Raw genomic sequence first — 16,556 nt, 5'->3', positions numbered from 1 at the left:
ATTTAAATTTTGAATTTCAAAAAAATGCAACTTCAGACAAGATTTTGGTATCCCAAGTAATTTCAGCTGAAAAGGTGATAAATACCAAAGTTGAATAACTCATCAAGATCTTCAACTTTTGTATTGGTCATTTCTTCATATGATAAAATGGTAATGACATTGTTCACAAATGTGACACATCTCTCGTAAGGTTTTATAAACTATATGAGACATGTGTAAGATTAGTGAACAATGTGTGCTAAGAATTTGTCAAATGAAGAAATGACCAAAATAAAAGTAGTAGATATTCATGAGTTGAACAACTTTGATATTCATTACTTTTTATGTTGAAATCAATTTGGGTCTTAAATTTTGGTTCGAACTTGTCGTTTTTTAAAATTTCAAATTTGAAAGGTTCAAATTTTGTCAAATGACAAGATGACTAAAATAAAAGCTGTAGATATTAATGAGTTGAACAACTTTGGTATTCATCACTTTTTATTTTAAAATCATTTTGGGTCTCAAATTTTGGTTCGAACTTGTTATTTTTTAAAATTTCAAATTTAAAATATTCAAATTTTGTCAAATGACAAGATGACCAAAATAAAAGTTGTAGATCTTCATGACCTCTACAACTTTGATGTTTATTAAATTTTTATTTAAATCATTTGGTATCTCAAAATTATTTTAGTAGTTTTAATTTTATTTTTTTAAAATTTAATTTTTTTCTCATTTTTAAAGGTTCAATTTTATAATTTTAAACTATTGTAGTTATTTTAATTATTGTATATGTAAATATATCTATAAAAAAAATAATTCGCCGCGGCCACACTCTCTCTCTCTGCCGTATGAGGCAGCTCGTGCTCGTTCGAGACTGAGACACCCCCGCAGCACGCTCGCGGCCGCCTCCCACCGCGCAGATCTCGCCGCCGCCGAGATGCTCTGCCGCGGCGTGCTCCTCCTTGCGGCCGTCCTCCTCCTCGCCGTCGCACACTCGCCCCTCGCGTACGCCTCGGAGGCCGACCACAAGGTGCCCCCCTTCATCCTAACCCTAGATCCGAACACTCCTTCCCTTGGCTGGATCCGTCGAGGCGCCGCGCCGGATCTGGACGCCGCGCACCGCTGGGGGACCGCGTGCTTAGTACCAGGGGACGGCGTTGGTCTGTAGCTCCGCCGTGATTCACCCCCGCCACACCCGCCGCCGTCGACGCAAAGCCGCGCGCGAGGCCTCTGCCCTTCGCCCGCAGCGATGAAGCTCGTCCACCGCAACCTCGTCCGCAATGGGCCTGGCTCCGTCAAGGTCCTCTTACCTCTCGCTCCTCCCCTCTATGTCGCTCGGTGCTCTCTGTGCGAGCACTCCGGTTGCTTGTTGGGTTCGCCTTGTTCTGGCGGGCTGGAGCTAGGGCTGACCCAACCGCTGGGGTTCCGTGGGTTGCTTGATTGCTGCTGATTCGGCTTACGGTCGTGGTCCGCAGTTGGTGCCAGGGGAGGAGGACGACTTGTGGCACGCGTACAACCTCATTGCTATCGGTGACAACCTCCAGGCCGTCACCGTTCGGTGAGTACATTTTTTTATTGGTTCAGCTCTTGTGCCGTTTCACCATGAGGTACTCCTCGCTGAGACGCTGACTAGTGCCCCTGTGGATGTGAAAAGCCGCTGCAACTTAGGCTATCCGTTTTTCCAGCTTAAGGAGTGAAGTTTTGCAAAGCTTTTCGATTTGTGTTAATCTGTGACAGTTAGGGATCCATTGCTTTCTCTTGCATGTGTGCATATATTATGTAAATTTTGAATGCCCTTATTATGAAGTTTTAAGGGATTGTTCTTCTTCTGGTTCCAGGAAAGTGCTGAGAGAGGTGGCATCTGGAGGACGTGACGCCGAGCGTGTGAAGCTTAAGTTAGAAATTGTAGTTGAGGTGGTGCATCATCTTTCTGTGTTGTCTTTCTTTCTCCATGATTCCATATATTATCCTTTGACATGTGAATTGACAGCCATCATTGTTGGTTGTTAAGTTAGCCAACTTTGTGGAGTTGTGGGTTAAAATTGTTGCTGACTTCAGGATATCTCTATTCCAGATATGTGTGAAAAAGGCCTGGAAAAAAATGCTGCGTAAACTGATAGTTCTGTCAAAACTGAGCAAATACTTTTAGGAGGATCTAGTTAAACAAACCTGTTATATTTCTAGCTGTTGATTTTATTTTCTCTGTTTCTTTTGGCTTTGTTTCCTATCCTTTCCAATGCTATTAAACCTTAACCACTTGTCGACGTTGATAACTGAGTGTGTCCTTTGTTTTGTAATGAAGTCTGTAGACTATGACAAGGAGGGATCTGTCTTACGTGTGCGTGGAAAAAATATCACTGAGAATGATCATGTGAAGGTTAGTGATTTTTTTTACTTAATAATACTACTATGTGATGTAAATAACCTTGTTAAGCTAATCTCTTTCTTCCTGAATGAAGATTGGCCAGTTCCACACGTTAGAGCTGGAGGGTTGGTTCATCTAGAATCCCTTATTATTTAGGACAACTTTTGAATGCTTGGATACCTTGTAATAATGTACTAGCAGCTGTTTGTCTACACTCTACTATATAAATTACAGGTCCTGCCATATTCTTAGGATGTCCAAACATGTGCAGTTTTTTCTTCTTCTTCATATAAGCTTAACCCTTCTTCTGTATCTTATGTGGCAAGGCCAACCTGTTATTGTAATAGGAAAAACTAAGCACCTCCATTAGCTGCCACATCACTTGTACATTCTAATAAGCATACAAAAGTCATCAACATTTTTTGAATTGCTTGACATGAGACTTCTGGCTACCTATGCAATGTTTCCTATGCCGATTATGCTTATTGTTTCCATTTATTTACTACCAAATTAAAAGCTTGCAGTTTGAGGCATGATAGTGCCATTGTTTTGTCCCTATCTTCTGAACTTGATGATTGCTGCCCATGAACCTAATGTTCTTTTCAGTTTTTTTTGCTTGTAATTTTTATAATAACTTTGTACTTCGGAAAGCAATCAGAATGTTTCAGCTTTTCTCTTTTTCGCTATTGATGTTAGAGTAGTATCCTCTCCACTATGCTCATCATGCTGCATTGCAGTGGAATTTTGGAGCATTAATTGATATTTCTCGGGGTGATGCGTTTCAATCTTTTTCGTTGCTACTTTTTTCTTCAATGAATCCTGTGCATCTTATGTAGGAAATTTGGGATTGGTTGGCACTTGAGACCATCCAGCAAGCATGTGGTATGTGATTTTGACCCGTCATTTGTATATATATGGATTATCTGCTCAATCAAATATTAATCTCTTCTTCCATTTCTAAAATAAGTTGGTGTTAACAATTTAACATGGTGTGCATATGATACCTGTTGTGCTTTACCATCTTGTGAGTTTGACCAAGATATAAACCACTATTTGGCTCCATTTCCTGAGATTAGCTTTTCTGAATTGCCTCATTGTCTGTTGTTTATCTATACGAAACATAGTGTTTTAATTGAGTCTATCCAAACCTATTGTAGATCCTGCTGCAAGTGCTGATCTAGCAGTTATTCTCATGCAAGAAGGACTTGCCCACCTATTCCTCATTGGCAGAAGGTGTGTGGAACTGTTGCGCCATCACAAAATAACAAATATTTGATTTTTAATATTTATTTAATTGTTTTATTTTATGTGTCTAAGATGTCAATGTTGTTATCTAGTACATAAGAGTTCATTTCTTAGAATTAGCACTTCTGGACTCTGGTTCACTCATGCTAAGAGTGTTTGTGCACCACCTGTATAAATCCTTTGCTTTATAAGGGGCATAAGTCTCATCTGTGTGCTGCTAGGCGTGTGTTCACTCTTCATTAAGTCTGGTGTCAAAATCCATCTGTCATTATGTGCTAGTTACCACCGTTACTTGCATAAAGTTGAATACTCGTTAATCACTTGTAGCTTGCATGAACTGGATCTCTAATTGATTTGATTCCATTGCTTCAGGAAACTAGCCGCTGCTGTAAATACTAAAGATCACACTGGTTTTGTCGGACACTGTCCTGTCACCAGGTTTGCAAGCTAACACCTCACTACTAGTTACTACTTACCATCCTAGATCAAATTCCCATATATATCAGGTTAATGAAGTAGTATGTCTTGCAATTTTGTCAGGAAATTCGCTGCAATGTTGGCAAACCAACCTACTATTTCCCATCTGGTAAAAGTCATTACAGATATTCAGATTTTTGCTAGTTTGATAGTGTCTGTTGTTTGTTTTTGTAAAGTTTTCCATTATGGCATTATACAACTTAGAACTGATGTATGAGCCAGATTACGAATGCAATGCACTATATCCTTGTTGTCAGTTAGATAATTTTCTGATATATATGTTGCAACTTATGGTAAATATGGCCAATCAAATATGTGAAACGTGAAGTGTGAAAGGGCACCCATGGATAAACTTGTATACTGAAATTTCTAGTCCTTGCTACCTATCCACATGAAAGTGCAAGAACCATTGATTAGTAATGTTTGGAGCTTCTGCAGAAGCAAGAATTATTTATTTATTTTTTGCTGAAAAATCCACTGTAGGGGCGGTTCTTGATTGAACCGTCCTTACAAATACACACAGCAGGGGCGGCTGGTGATACAGCCGCCCTTACAGAAGTCCACTACAGGGGCGGCTGATATTACCAGCCGCCCCTACAGAGGGCACTGTAGGGGTGGCTGAAAACACCAGCCGCCCCTACAGAGGGTGTAGGGGTGGCTGAAAACACCAGCCGCCCCTACAGAGGGCATTGTAGGGGCGGTTGAAAACATCAGCCGCCCCTACAGAGAGCACTGCAGGGGCGGTCAGGAAACCGCCCCTACAGAGGCACCCTCTGTAGGAACACCTTGGGAGGGGCGGCTGGCGCAGCCGCCCCTACAGAGCCTCTAGAGCCGCCCCTACAGTTAATTTCTGTAGTAGTGCCTCTGAGCATCAGGCCTCACCCAGCAGTCTCAGTAGGAGGTGAGTGTGGGCGGTGGACACTGCACAGACGGACGGACCGACGTCTAGTTCAGCGTGCCTTTTCATGCGGTCGCTGCCCGTCTCTGTGCTTCATGTGGTGGTTCGGCAACTTTGCAGGGAGATTGACGGCACTTGCCTGGTCGCTACCACTGTTTGTATGGGTATGGTCGTACCTCCTGATCAGCCAAACAACAGCAGTGCGCTTTGTTTCCGGTCATTGACTGGCGTGACGAATACTCGGACCTACTGCCTCGATTTAAAAAAACACAATTCTAGATTTAAATAGGAAGACAGCGTGTGTCCAGCTATAATTTTTTTTACGTAGTGAGTAACAGTACAATAATATTCTATTGGACCGCTAATGGTCTTTTTATGGGTTAGTCTGCCTGTTATGACCGGCATCCAGTACTCCAGGCGAAGGCCCATCAGTGGCTAGAGGATGCGGCGGGTTAGGGGGCTTAAGGCCCATATTTATCATATTTTATATAATATTAGAGTTATTTTCTATTATTATTCAGAGACATATAAATACCTGTAAACTCTATTAAGGAAATTAAGCAGAAACAATTATTGTTTCCGGCTTCCTCAGGGAGCCGGGAGAAACCCTAGCCGCCGCCTTCTCTCTCCCATGAACAGTACCGCGGGTAGCGCCGGTACTGTAGCGCCGCCACCCTCTCCCTCCGCGAGATCACGGCGCCCCGCCGTGGTCCATCGCGGTTTAAGCCTCGACCCCCGATCACCCACCGCTACAACCTACGCTCGGTCAGAGGAGGAACCTCGGTTCCTATCAGCTTGGTACCAGAGACCTTGTCGATCATGGACACCCCCGCTGTCTCCTCCGCCGCGCCATCGCCGGCGATCCCGCCGGTGCCGACCGCCTCCACCGCGCCCCCTGCTACGGCGGGCGTTCTGGTGGTGCCGCCCTCCCAATCCTTGCCGACCACCGTCGCGCCGCGGCGGCTGTTAACGCCCGAGGAGGTGACGACCTCCATCGTCAATCTCAGCCATGGCGTGAAGGAACTGCAGGACATGATGAAGGCGTTTCTGAGCGGCCAGTACGTGGTTCCACCACCGCAGCCGTCACATCCTCCTCATCCGCCGCTGCCGTTGCCCTCATCCGTCTCGGTGCCGCAAATCACTTACCCCTACGGGATGCCTACGGACTCCATGCCGTCGCCGTCGACTTCCGTTCAGCCGTCGGTGTCCCAGGTCCCGATCCATATGCTGCAATTTCCGCACTCGCCGTCGCCGATTCCGGCTTGGGCCCTTGGATCCTCGGCGGCGCACCACTCCATGACCGCGCCGCTATACTCCTCGGCGCCGCCTCGGTCCACCATCCCTCAGGTTCCATCGACGGTCGCCCATGGGGGACCCTATGTAGCAGGGACCCTGTACGGCGGCGTGGACGGGCCGCTGTTCCACGACACCAGCGACTCCGTGGCGGCCTACGCGGCCGTGCCACCTGGGGCCGACCAGGAGGGTCCCTACGAGCGCCCTCAGCAGGCCATGGGGGGCGGTCTCGACCGCTTGCCGCCCAAGACGCATCGCCTCGAGTTCGCAACGTACGACGGCTCGGAAGACCCCCTGAATTGGCTCAACCACTGCGAGCAATTCTTCCGGGGCCAACGATAGGCCGACCTCCGACAGAACGTGGATTGCGTCGTACCACCTCCGGGGCCTGGCGCAAACCTGGTACTACGCCCTCGAGCAGGATGAGGGCATGCCTTCTTGGGAGCGCTTCGTCGAGCTGTGCCGCCAACGCTTCGGACCGCCAGTTCGCGGTACTCGGCTGGCGGAGTTGGGGCGCTTGCCGTTCCAATCTACGGTCCAGGAGTTCGCCGACCGCTTTCAGGCAGTGTCCTGCCATGCACGTGGCGTCTCGGCCAAACAGAAGGCCGATCTCTTCGTCGGGGGCCTTCCCGAGTACATTCGGGTGGATGTGGAGATGCGCGATCCCCAGGACATCCAGACGGCCATGTACTTGGCACGGGCTTTCGAGCGTCGCGCGGCAGCCATGCCCACGGCGCCACCCCCGCGGGGTGCCCGGCCTCCACCTCGTCCCGGCCTGCCCCCGCGTGCCCCGCCACCAGCAGCGGGGGCTCCAGCTCAGCCGGGCGCTGGCCCCGCGGGCGGGCAGGGCGCCCCTCCCGTGCGTCAGTTCCGTCGCCTCACGCCGGCGGAACAGTTGGAGCGCCGCCGTCAAGGGCTGTGCTTCAACTGCGACGAGCCCTATGTCCGGGGCCATGTGTGCCCCCGACTGTTTTACCTCGAGTCTACGGACTTCGTCGATGAGGCAGCCGGGGAGGTGCCTGCTGCAGAAGCCGACGCAGCCGCCTTTCCAGACGAGCCGGCCGGCCAAGGTGTGGCCGGTGATGCAGCAGACGCTGCTAACGCCCTTGTCGTTTCTCTCCATGCTGTTGCAGGAATTCGCCCGCCCAACGCCATGCTGTTCCCCGTCACCGTCAAAGACGAGAGTTTCCTCGCCCTCCTCGACACCAGCTCCACTCATAATTTTGTCCAAGGGGCTGTGTTGCGCCATTTGGGCCTGTCTCCAGCTGGGGGTGACCACCTCCGTGTCACGGTCGCCAATGGTGAGCACGTGGCGTGTGAGGGCATTGCTCGGAACGTGCCCGTCCGCATCGGCGACGAGGACTTCACCATCACGTGTGTTGGCCTCAACCTGGGCGCCTTCGACTTCATCATCGGCTTCGACTTCATTCGCACATTGGGCCCCGTGTTGTGGGACTGCGACGCCCTTACCATGACGTTCTGGAGGGAGGGCTGCCGCGTCACCTGGTAGGGCGTGCCCGACCCTCAGACGCCCTCCCCACAGCAGCCGGTGACCGCGGTCACGACTGACCCGCGGCTACCTCTCCTGGATCGCCTGTTGGCGCAGCACGGTGACATCTTCGACGAGCCTACTGGGCTCCCTCCGGCGCGCCCCTACGACCACCGCATCCACCTGCTGCCCGGGACGGCCCCAGTGGCGGTGCGGCCGTACCGATACCCGCAGCTGCAGAAGGACGAGCTCGAGCGCCAATGTGCAGCGATGCTTGCTCAAGGGATCATTCGGCCGAGCACTTCGCCGTTCTCCGCGCCCGTCCTGCTGGTGCGCAAGGCGGACAAGTCATGGCGCTTCTGCATCGACTACCGCTCCCTCAACGCCAAGACCTCCAAGGACAAATTCCCAATTCCCGTGGTTGACGAGTTGCTGGATGAGCTCCATGGGGCTCGTTTCTTCACCAAGCTTGACCTTCGTTCCGGCTATCATCAGGTGCGCATGCACCCGGAGGACATCGACAAGACGGCTTTCCGCACCCATTAGGGCCACTTCGAGTTTCTGGTGATGCCATTTGGGCTCTCCAATGCCCCGGCAACCTTCCAGGCGCTGATGAATGACGTCCTTCGGCCTTACCTGCGGCGGTTTGTGCTGGTATTTTTTGATGATATATTAATTTATAGTCCATCATGGGCCGAGCACTTGCAGCATGTCAACATCGTCCTCCACGCGCTTCGGGTACACCACCTTCACTTGAAACGATCCAAGTGCTCGTTTGGCGCATCGTCGGTGGCCTACCTGGGCCACGTGATCTCCGAGGGCAGCGTCGCCATGGACGCTGACAAGGTCGCCGCCGTGGCTGCGTGGCCCCTGCCGCGCTCTGCCCGTGGCCTGCGTGGTTTCCTCGGCCTCGCGGGCTACTACCGGAAATTCATTCAGGACTTCGGCATCATCGCCGCCCCACTCACGCGCCTCTTGCGGCGGGACGCGTTTGTGTGGGACGACGATGCTTCGGGGGCATTCGAGGCGCTCAAGCGCGCTTTGACCACAGGACCTGTTCTTCAGATGCCAGACTTTACTAAGCCCTTCGTGGTCGACTGCGACGCATCGGGCGCAGGGTTCGGCGCCGTCCTCCACCAGGGCGTCGGGCCCCTCGCCTACTTCAGCCGTCCCTTCGCGGCCCGTCACATCAACCTGGCGGCCTACGAGCGGGAGTTGATCGGCTTGGTTCAGGCCGTTCGTCATTGGCGCCCATATTTGTGGGGGCGCCACTTTTTGGTTCGCACTGACCATTACAGCTTGAAATTTTTGCTTGATCAACGATTGTCCACAGTTCCGCAGCATCAATGGATCAGCAAGCTATTTGGTTTCGACTTCTCGGTCGAGTACCGGCCGGGCCGATTGAACATCGTGGCAGACGCTCTCTCGCCGGGACTTGGCAGATGGGGGGGCAGCCGTCCTGGTGGCCGCGGCTGTAGCAGCCCTACCGGTGTCGGGACCATCCTTCGAGCTTCTGGACGCCATCCGGCGGGCAACAGCAGCCGCGCCTGACGCCCAGCAACTGCTGGCGCAGCTCCAGGCGGGGGAGCTGGCGGCCCCATGGCGCCTGGCTGACGACCTTCTGATCCATGGCTCCCGCGTCTACGTGCCGGACCAAGGGGACTTGCGCCAGCAAGTGCTCCTCTTGGCTCACTCAGCTGGCCATGAGGGCACCCAGAAGACGCTACATTGACTCCGTGCAGATTTCTACATCCCTCGTGATCGTGTGTTGGTGCAGGACCTGGTGCGTTCTTGCACCACATGCCAGCGCAATAAGACGGAGACAGTTCAGCCCGCGGGCTTGCTGCAGCCCCTAGACGTCCCCACCCAAGTGTGGGCGGATATCTCGCTGGACTTCATCGAGGGCTTGCCCAAGGTTGCGGGCAAGTCGGTCATCCTCACGGTGGTGGATCGCTTCTCCAAGTACGCCCACTTCATCGCGCTCGGCCACCCCTACACTGCTACGTCCGTCGCTCGTGCCTTCTTCGACGGCATCGTTCGCCTTCACGGGTTTCCGCTGTCCATTGTCAGCGACCGGGACCCCGTGTTCACCGGGCACGTTTGGCGAGACATCTTCAAGATGGCGGGCGTCCAGTTGCGCATGAGCACAGCTTTCCATCCGCAAACGGATGGCCAGTCCGAAGTGGTGAACAAGGTCATCGCCATGTACCTCCGTTGTGTGACGGGGGATCGCCCCCGCGCGTGGGTGGATTGGCTGTCGTGGGCGGAGTACTGCTACAACACCTCCTTCCACACGGCTCTTCGCGCCACACCGTTTGAGGTCGTCTACGGTCGCCCTCCTCCGCCGCTGCTGCCCTATTCGCCGGGTACAGCTCGGACCGAGGCTGCAGATGCGCTTCTTCAGTCCCGTGATGAGATCCTCGTCGAGGTGCGCCAACGTCTTTTGCAGGCTCAGCAGCTGTCCAAAAAATATTATGATGCCGGCCACCACGACGTCGAGTTCCAGGTGGGTGACTGGGTGTGGCTGCGGCTGCTCAACCGCATAGCCCATGCACTCTCTCCAGGGGCCAAGGGCAAACTCGGTCCTCGCTATGCCGGGCTGTTCCGCATCTTGGATCGTCTTGGAGCGGTGGCGTATCGTCTACAGCTGCCCGAAGGTGCCCGTCTTCATGATGTCTTCCACGTGGGATTGCTCAAGCGCCACCGCGGTGACGCTCCAGCAACGCCGGCCAGCCTAGCGCCGACCTTTGACGGCCGTTACACTCCTGCCCCCGCCAAGGCACTACGTGTCCAGCGACGCCGTGACACCTGGCAGGTGCTGATCCAGTGGCATGGTTTTCCAGAAGAGGATGCGACATGGGAGTCCGTCGACGAGTTCCGCACCTTCTACCCCGACTTCCAGCTCGAGGACGAGCTGTTTGAGAAGGCGGGGAGAGATGTTATGACCGGCATCCAGTACTCCAGGCGAAGGCCCAGCAGTGGCTAGAGGATGCGGCGGGTTAGGGGGCTTAAGGCCCATATTTATCATATTTTACATAATATTAGAGTTATTTTCTATTATTATTCAGAGACATATAAATACCTGTAAACTCTATTGAGGAAATTAAGCAGAAACAATTATTGTTTCCGGCTTCCTCAGGGAGCCGGGAGAAACCCTAGCCGCCGCCTTCTCTCTCCCGTGAACAGTACCGCGGGTACTGTAGCGCCGCCACCCTCTCCCTCCGCGAGATCACGGCGCCCCGCCGTGGTCCATCGCGGTTTAAGCCTCGACCCCCGATCACCCACCGCTACAACCTACGCTCGGTCAGAGGAGGAACCTCGGTTCCTATCACTGCCACTCTGCCAGTGTCATTGTGCGGTGGCAACAGTGAACAGCCAGTCAGCAATGAAAACTCGTGTTCTTATCGGAGAACGGTACCACTGTACCACTCAGCAAAATACAACAGTTCAACTAGTTTTTTTTACTCAGCAAAATACAACAGTTCAACTATTTTTTTTATACACTTTTCCTCCCTCAGGCGCCTGAACGTTCAGGCGATCTGTGACTGTTGGCAGTCACTGTGTTGCACATGAGGGAATACTAATAATATTCTGTTGGCAGTCACTATGTGATTTATGTATGCGTCATATTTTATATATAGCGACCGATCTGGAGTTCATACAAATTTGGTGGGCAAACACCCCAAATTTGGAGATATGGTCTACCACGACAGAATTCAGTGTGGTGTACTGCTGAAATTCTACTCAACGAACTTAATTCCCACTAAAGCCCTTCTGAAGGAAACTTTAGAGGAACTACGTCTAGAGTATTTGCTACAGTAGCATGTTCATGTCAAACTATATTATAGAAATTTGGATACTGTGCTTTGAGAGGATATGCAACCAACCAGATATCTTTCCAAAAACTTATTTCAGTACCATATCCTAATTTGAATTTCTCTAAGCTCATGAATTAATCCTTCACTCCCAAAAGATCCATCCAAAAATCAGAATCATCAGGGCAATGTCTTGTCTTTAATGTACTTATTTATTTCTTAGCAGCTCCTGCGAAATACCGGCTTCATTGCACAATTTAAAAAGCCATTTGTTCAACAAGCATTTATTCTATAAGTTCAGGTTCTGTATACTCAAACCTCCATGTTCCATTGGTTGGCAGATAACATACCACTTAGCAAGTATATTTTTTCAGTTGATCATAGTACCAATAAAATCAAAATCTAAAATACTCTATTTTCTTTATATTAGAACACCTCTTGGGATGTCAAAGAAAGAAATGATGAACATGGGTAGGCTAAATAAGGCTGAACTAATCTGGACTAATGCTCCACCCAACGACAGTAATTTTCCTTTGCAGCTACTTTGTGGGATTTGTTGGAAAATGAATTTGGCATCAAATACTCCAGCACATAAACATTTTAAGACTAGGAACAATGTGTTCCTCAAATCAACAACAAAATTATGGCATCTCCTATGGACTATGCTGGTACTTCACAAGACTGTCATGCTTATCAAGACATGGAAGCCACTTTTGAAACCGAAATCAAAACTGAAACGAGTCCCAAATCGGAAGCAACCGAGCAGGGCGACTTTGAGTTACCTGGGTCGCCGTAGAACAACTGTCGTCGGAGAGGCGGCCGCGCTGTAGAAGCCGCCCAGGAGGTCATCGGAGTGGCGTCGAGCAAGGGGCTCCCTGCGGGCGGGCACCGAGGTGGCGCAGGGACTTGCTGGGGGCAGGTGGGCGGGGTCGTGCTCGCGCTCGGTTTCGCGGCGAGGACAGGGGCGTGGGCCAGCCGGTGGCTGTGGCAGACCGGCCGGGCGGGGTGGAGGTCGATGGCGGAGGCGGGCGGGGTGGGGAGGGAGGGGGCCGCGGAGTAGGGAGGGAGGGGGCGGCGGAGGTGTTGCGGTGGAGGGTGTGCGGTCGGCGGCGCGTGGGGAGGGAGCTCGACGGCGGCGGGCGTGGGGAGCACGATGGAGTGGGCAGGGAGGAGGGCGCGTGGGGGGGGGGGGAGCTCGACGGCGGCGCGAGGGGAGTGAGGTCGACGGCGGCGCGTGCGCGGGGATAGAATGGAGAAATGGCCAGAGCCGGCCAGCGGCCTAGCTATTTTGCGGCCTGTTTGCCGAGTGTCGGCCCGATACGACACTCGGCAACGTTTTTAAAAAAAAATCCCATCAGTTTGCCGAGTGTCGGTCGATGGCGCACTCGGTAAACTACTTAAAAAAACCTAAACGCCTAGTTGCCAAGTGCCGTGACGATTGGGCACTCGGCAAACATTTTTTTTAAAAAAATGCCCTCCTATTTTCTCTATTTTAAAAAATTCCTGTTCTCCCTTAACAAGAAATTTTTAAAAAAAGTTTATTACATTTTTGCCGAGTGCCACCTATGCAGCACTCGGCAAACTTATTTCTATATTTCATGCTGCCCTTTTCTTTCCTCTACTTAATTACTTTCCTCTATTTCATGTTTCACTAATTTCATGAAATGAACTTGCATTACACTTTGTTAGGTGCACTCACAAATGTATATTTCAAGCTTGTACAAAAATTGGACTATTATTTCATGTGTTTGTATATCACGCATCTAAAATTCAATAATTGCGACGAAAGAATTAAAATTACGAAATGGCTCCAAAAAATTGCCAAAAATTCACAAGAAGCGATATTTGTTCTCTATTGTATATACAAAAATTTTTGAAGTGAAACTCCAAATCGACATTCAAATTGTCTCCTCTTACCGGATCTTTCTCAAATCTCATAAACTTCTCCGGAGATGATCCGATTTGTAAGCAGCGTACGTGTCAACTTTGCCGAAACACTCTCAATTTTTTACCATAGCCTCCACGTATGATATCATGACAACTCGATGAATTTCGTGATTTTCAGACTTCGTTTGCTTTTTATAGAATTTTCAGACTTTTCTGCCACGCGTTTCTGCTCATGTTTCGCGAACACAATGTTCGAAATTTCTGGTCTGGCCCTGGATACGGTCTCAAAACAGACTCAGTGACAAGAATATAATTTTTTATTCACTTTTTTCGGATATTCGAAGCACTTGCAGTTCAAATAAAAAAAATTACCGAAAATTCATTTGACTAAAATAAATTGACGAAATATAGTAAAATAACTTAGAAATGTACAAAACTTCAACACAGAGCAACATGTATTGTAATACAATAGTACAAAAAGTTTGGGAGGCAAAATCAAAAAAAAAATTGTTTGCCGAGTGTCATATATATGCTGACACTCGGCATATACTAGGATTTGCCGAGTGTTGTATTTTGACACTCGGCATATAGGTTGGTTTGCCGTGTGTTAACGGGTGGCACTCGGCAAAATGATAACGGAGGTCGACGGTGTTACCCCGGACATGAAGTTGCCGTGTGTCTGTTGGTTGCTGAGTGTCAGCACTCGGTGTAAATTGTTATGCCGTGAGTTTTGGTTTTGCCGAGTGTCGTCTTTGGGACACTCGGCAAACACCATGTTTGCCGAGTGCCCGAAATCTTGCCCACGGCAAAGGTGGGGACACTCGGCAACTTAGGTGTTTCCGGTAGTGTAAGCGTAGTACGTGCATTTTCTAAAAAAAAAAGCATGCATATATTCCAACAAAGTTAATCCGGATCCACATAAGACCTGTTAAACTTATATATATCAATACCTCCGTCGAGAACGAAGCTTGTGACCACGAAACTCTAAGCGCCCTCATTAATCGCCTCAAAAATTCTTACGGAAATGTGTCGTCCTCCTTGCAGGAGCGCCAGCGGGCTTCTTCTCTGCATAGCTTTCTTGGCCGAGCTTGTGCAGGGTGGCGCGATACCGGCGGCGCTGTACATGCTGGGCGACTCGCAGGCCGACGTCGGGAACAACAACTACCTCGTGACGCCGGCGAGGGCAGACTTCCCGCACAATGGCGTCGACTACCCGGGGCACGTGGCCACCGGGAGATTCAGCAACGGCTACAACTTCGTCGATTTCCTTGGTAGAATGTTTGAGACGAACCCAATACCCTCAAAAGCTTAACATGAAAAGCAAACTAATCTCACAATTTTTGCAGCTGCTAGTCTCGGTGTCGTCAGCCCTCCTGCATACCGCTCCATCTTCAACGCCACGGGAAGCTCGAGCTCCTCCATGTTTCTCAAAGGTGTCAACTTCGCTTCCGGCGGTGCAGGAGTCTTAGCCCTTACAAACATGGTTAGCTTTAGCTACTTTATTAGCTTGCTTGCAAAAATATAATGAGTCTGCATGGTCGTAAGAGCTCTTTTGCTGTTTAATTTTCAGGGCCTCTGCATCAGCTTCGACGAACAAATTGAGCGCGACTACTACAGCGTGTATGCGGCGCTGTCTCGGCAGCTGGGCAAGGCTCAGGCCTCCATCCACCTGGCCGAATCGGTGTTCGCCATTGCCATCGGCGGTAACGACATAATCGATCGCGTCTTGTTAGACCCCGCCGGCCCGCTGAATTCGACGCAGTTCATCGATCTGATGGCGCAGTCCTTGAAACGCCAACTGCAGGTATGCTCTCGAAATTGTTTCTGTTTCTTAAAATTAGTTCATGCTGCGGCCTTACTCGAGATATATATATGAATAACTTTTTTTTTTTTTTTTTTTTTTTTTTTTTTTTTGCAGAGGATGTATGGTCTGGGGATGCGTAGGTTGTTCTTCGTCGGCGCGGCGGCGCTCGGATGCATCCCATTGCTGCGGGAGCGGGAGCGGAGCCTTGACAATAGCCAGGGATGCTACGCAGAGGCAAACTCTCTGTCAGTTGAGTACAATACCGCCGTCGCCTCACTCCTGCGCGGCTTGAGCGCGCGCCACTCGGATTTTCAGTATTCCTTCTTCAACACATCCACTGCGTTGCTTCTGTACATCCAGGAACTTGAAGCGAATGGTACCGATGATCGGTCAAGATTGATGAATTGAAGCGACATGAATTGCAGATGATGTTTCGGATTACTATACTAACTGCCTGATGATTCACCGTGGCTTTTTGGGTGACACAGGTGCTGCTGAAGTGAAAGCGGCCTGCTGTGGTCTTGGGAGTGACAACGCCATGTTCGGTTGCACCCCGGTGAGCTCGCTCTGCCCCAACAGGAGCAACCACGTCTTCTGGGACTTCGTCCATCCCACGGAGCTCACTGCACAGAAGCTCACCAGGGTTGCCTTCGACGGGTCCGCGCCGTTGGTTTCGCCGGTGAACCTGAGGCAGCTCTGTGCCACGTAGGTTTACTTAAAAAGGGTACTAGAAGCTGTGCCTTACTCAACCAACTTGACAATAATGGCGACTTATGTCAATTTCAACTACTCTCTGCTAACTTCAGGATATGCACATCCAAGTGTGATCGTGTCATTGTCACCGCGGGTGAATGAATAGAATGCGCCAGAGTTCACAATACCAGTGTCAAAATCTAGTGCCTTTTGTCAACATCGATCCGTTGTCAAAAACCGCTGCTGGGGGCAGATGGTATAACAGGTTAATTATATACTAAGGCCTTGTTTGGATGCCTACTAAATTCCACACTAACTGACTCCAACGTACATGAATTGAGGTAGATACATGAGCATTCGAAGAAGTGATAAGACGGACACTAACAGAAGATGGAACATAATTAACAAATACATGTACCTGCAGGGATACCCTCACCTCTTTGGTATTATGACCTACTCTACCGAGTTCCCAACATTCTATGTCTGCACCGCATAGAAATTGGACGTGAGAATTTGGGCCTTGGGGCCCACCCCTCGGCAAGGAGCACCTAGGCAGAGCTCTTGATCTCCATCCCAAAATTCCCCGACTAGGGAACTCAGACCGACAGTAC

General features: G+C 50.3%; 1 protein-coding gene across 3 annotated transcripts; it reads left to right on the top strand.

The window, feature by feature from the left end:
• The first annotated feature begins 806 nt into the window (after window positions 1-806).
• On the top strand, window positions 807-16,130 carry LOC136519487 (GDSL esterase/lipase At1g71250-like). Of its 3 annotated transcripts, none has more exons than XM_066512907.1 (12): window positions 807-1,009; window positions 1,455-1,537; window positions 1,818-1,893; window positions 2,282-2,356; window positions 3,181-3,226; window positions 3,502-3,599; window positions 4,087-4,175; window positions 14,493-14,719; window positions 14,795-14,931; window positions 15,019-15,252; window positions 15,367-15,628; window positions 15,741-16,130. In XM_066512907.1, exons 1-12 carry the CDS (start codon window positions 917-919, stop codon window positions 15,959-15,961), a joined length of 1,641 nt encoding a protein of 546 aa, XP_066369004.1. In that variant the 5' UTR covers window positions 807-916; the 3' UTR covers window positions 15,962-16,130. The 3 variants fall into 3 exon arrangements, with proteins under 3 accessions (XP_066369004.1, XP_066369059.1, XP_066369120.1); XM_066512962.1 differs by having other exon boundaries at window positions 867-1,279; XM_066513023.1 differs by lacking the exon at window positions 1,455-1,537 and having other exon boundaries at window positions 878-1,009.
• The last annotated feature ends 426 nt before the right edge of the window (window positions 16,131-16,556 follow it).

This window comes from Miscanthus floridulus, chromosome 1 (assembly GCF_019320115.1).
Source record: "Miscanthus floridulus cultivar M001 chromosome 1, ASM1932011v1, whole genome shotgun sequence".
NCBI lineage: Eukaryota > Viridiplantae > Streptophyta > Magnoliopsida > Poales > Poaceae > Miscanthus > Miscanthus floridulus.
The sequence above is the reverse complement of the archived record's forward strand: the minus strand, read 5'-3'. Positions and strand labels throughout refer to the sequence as shown.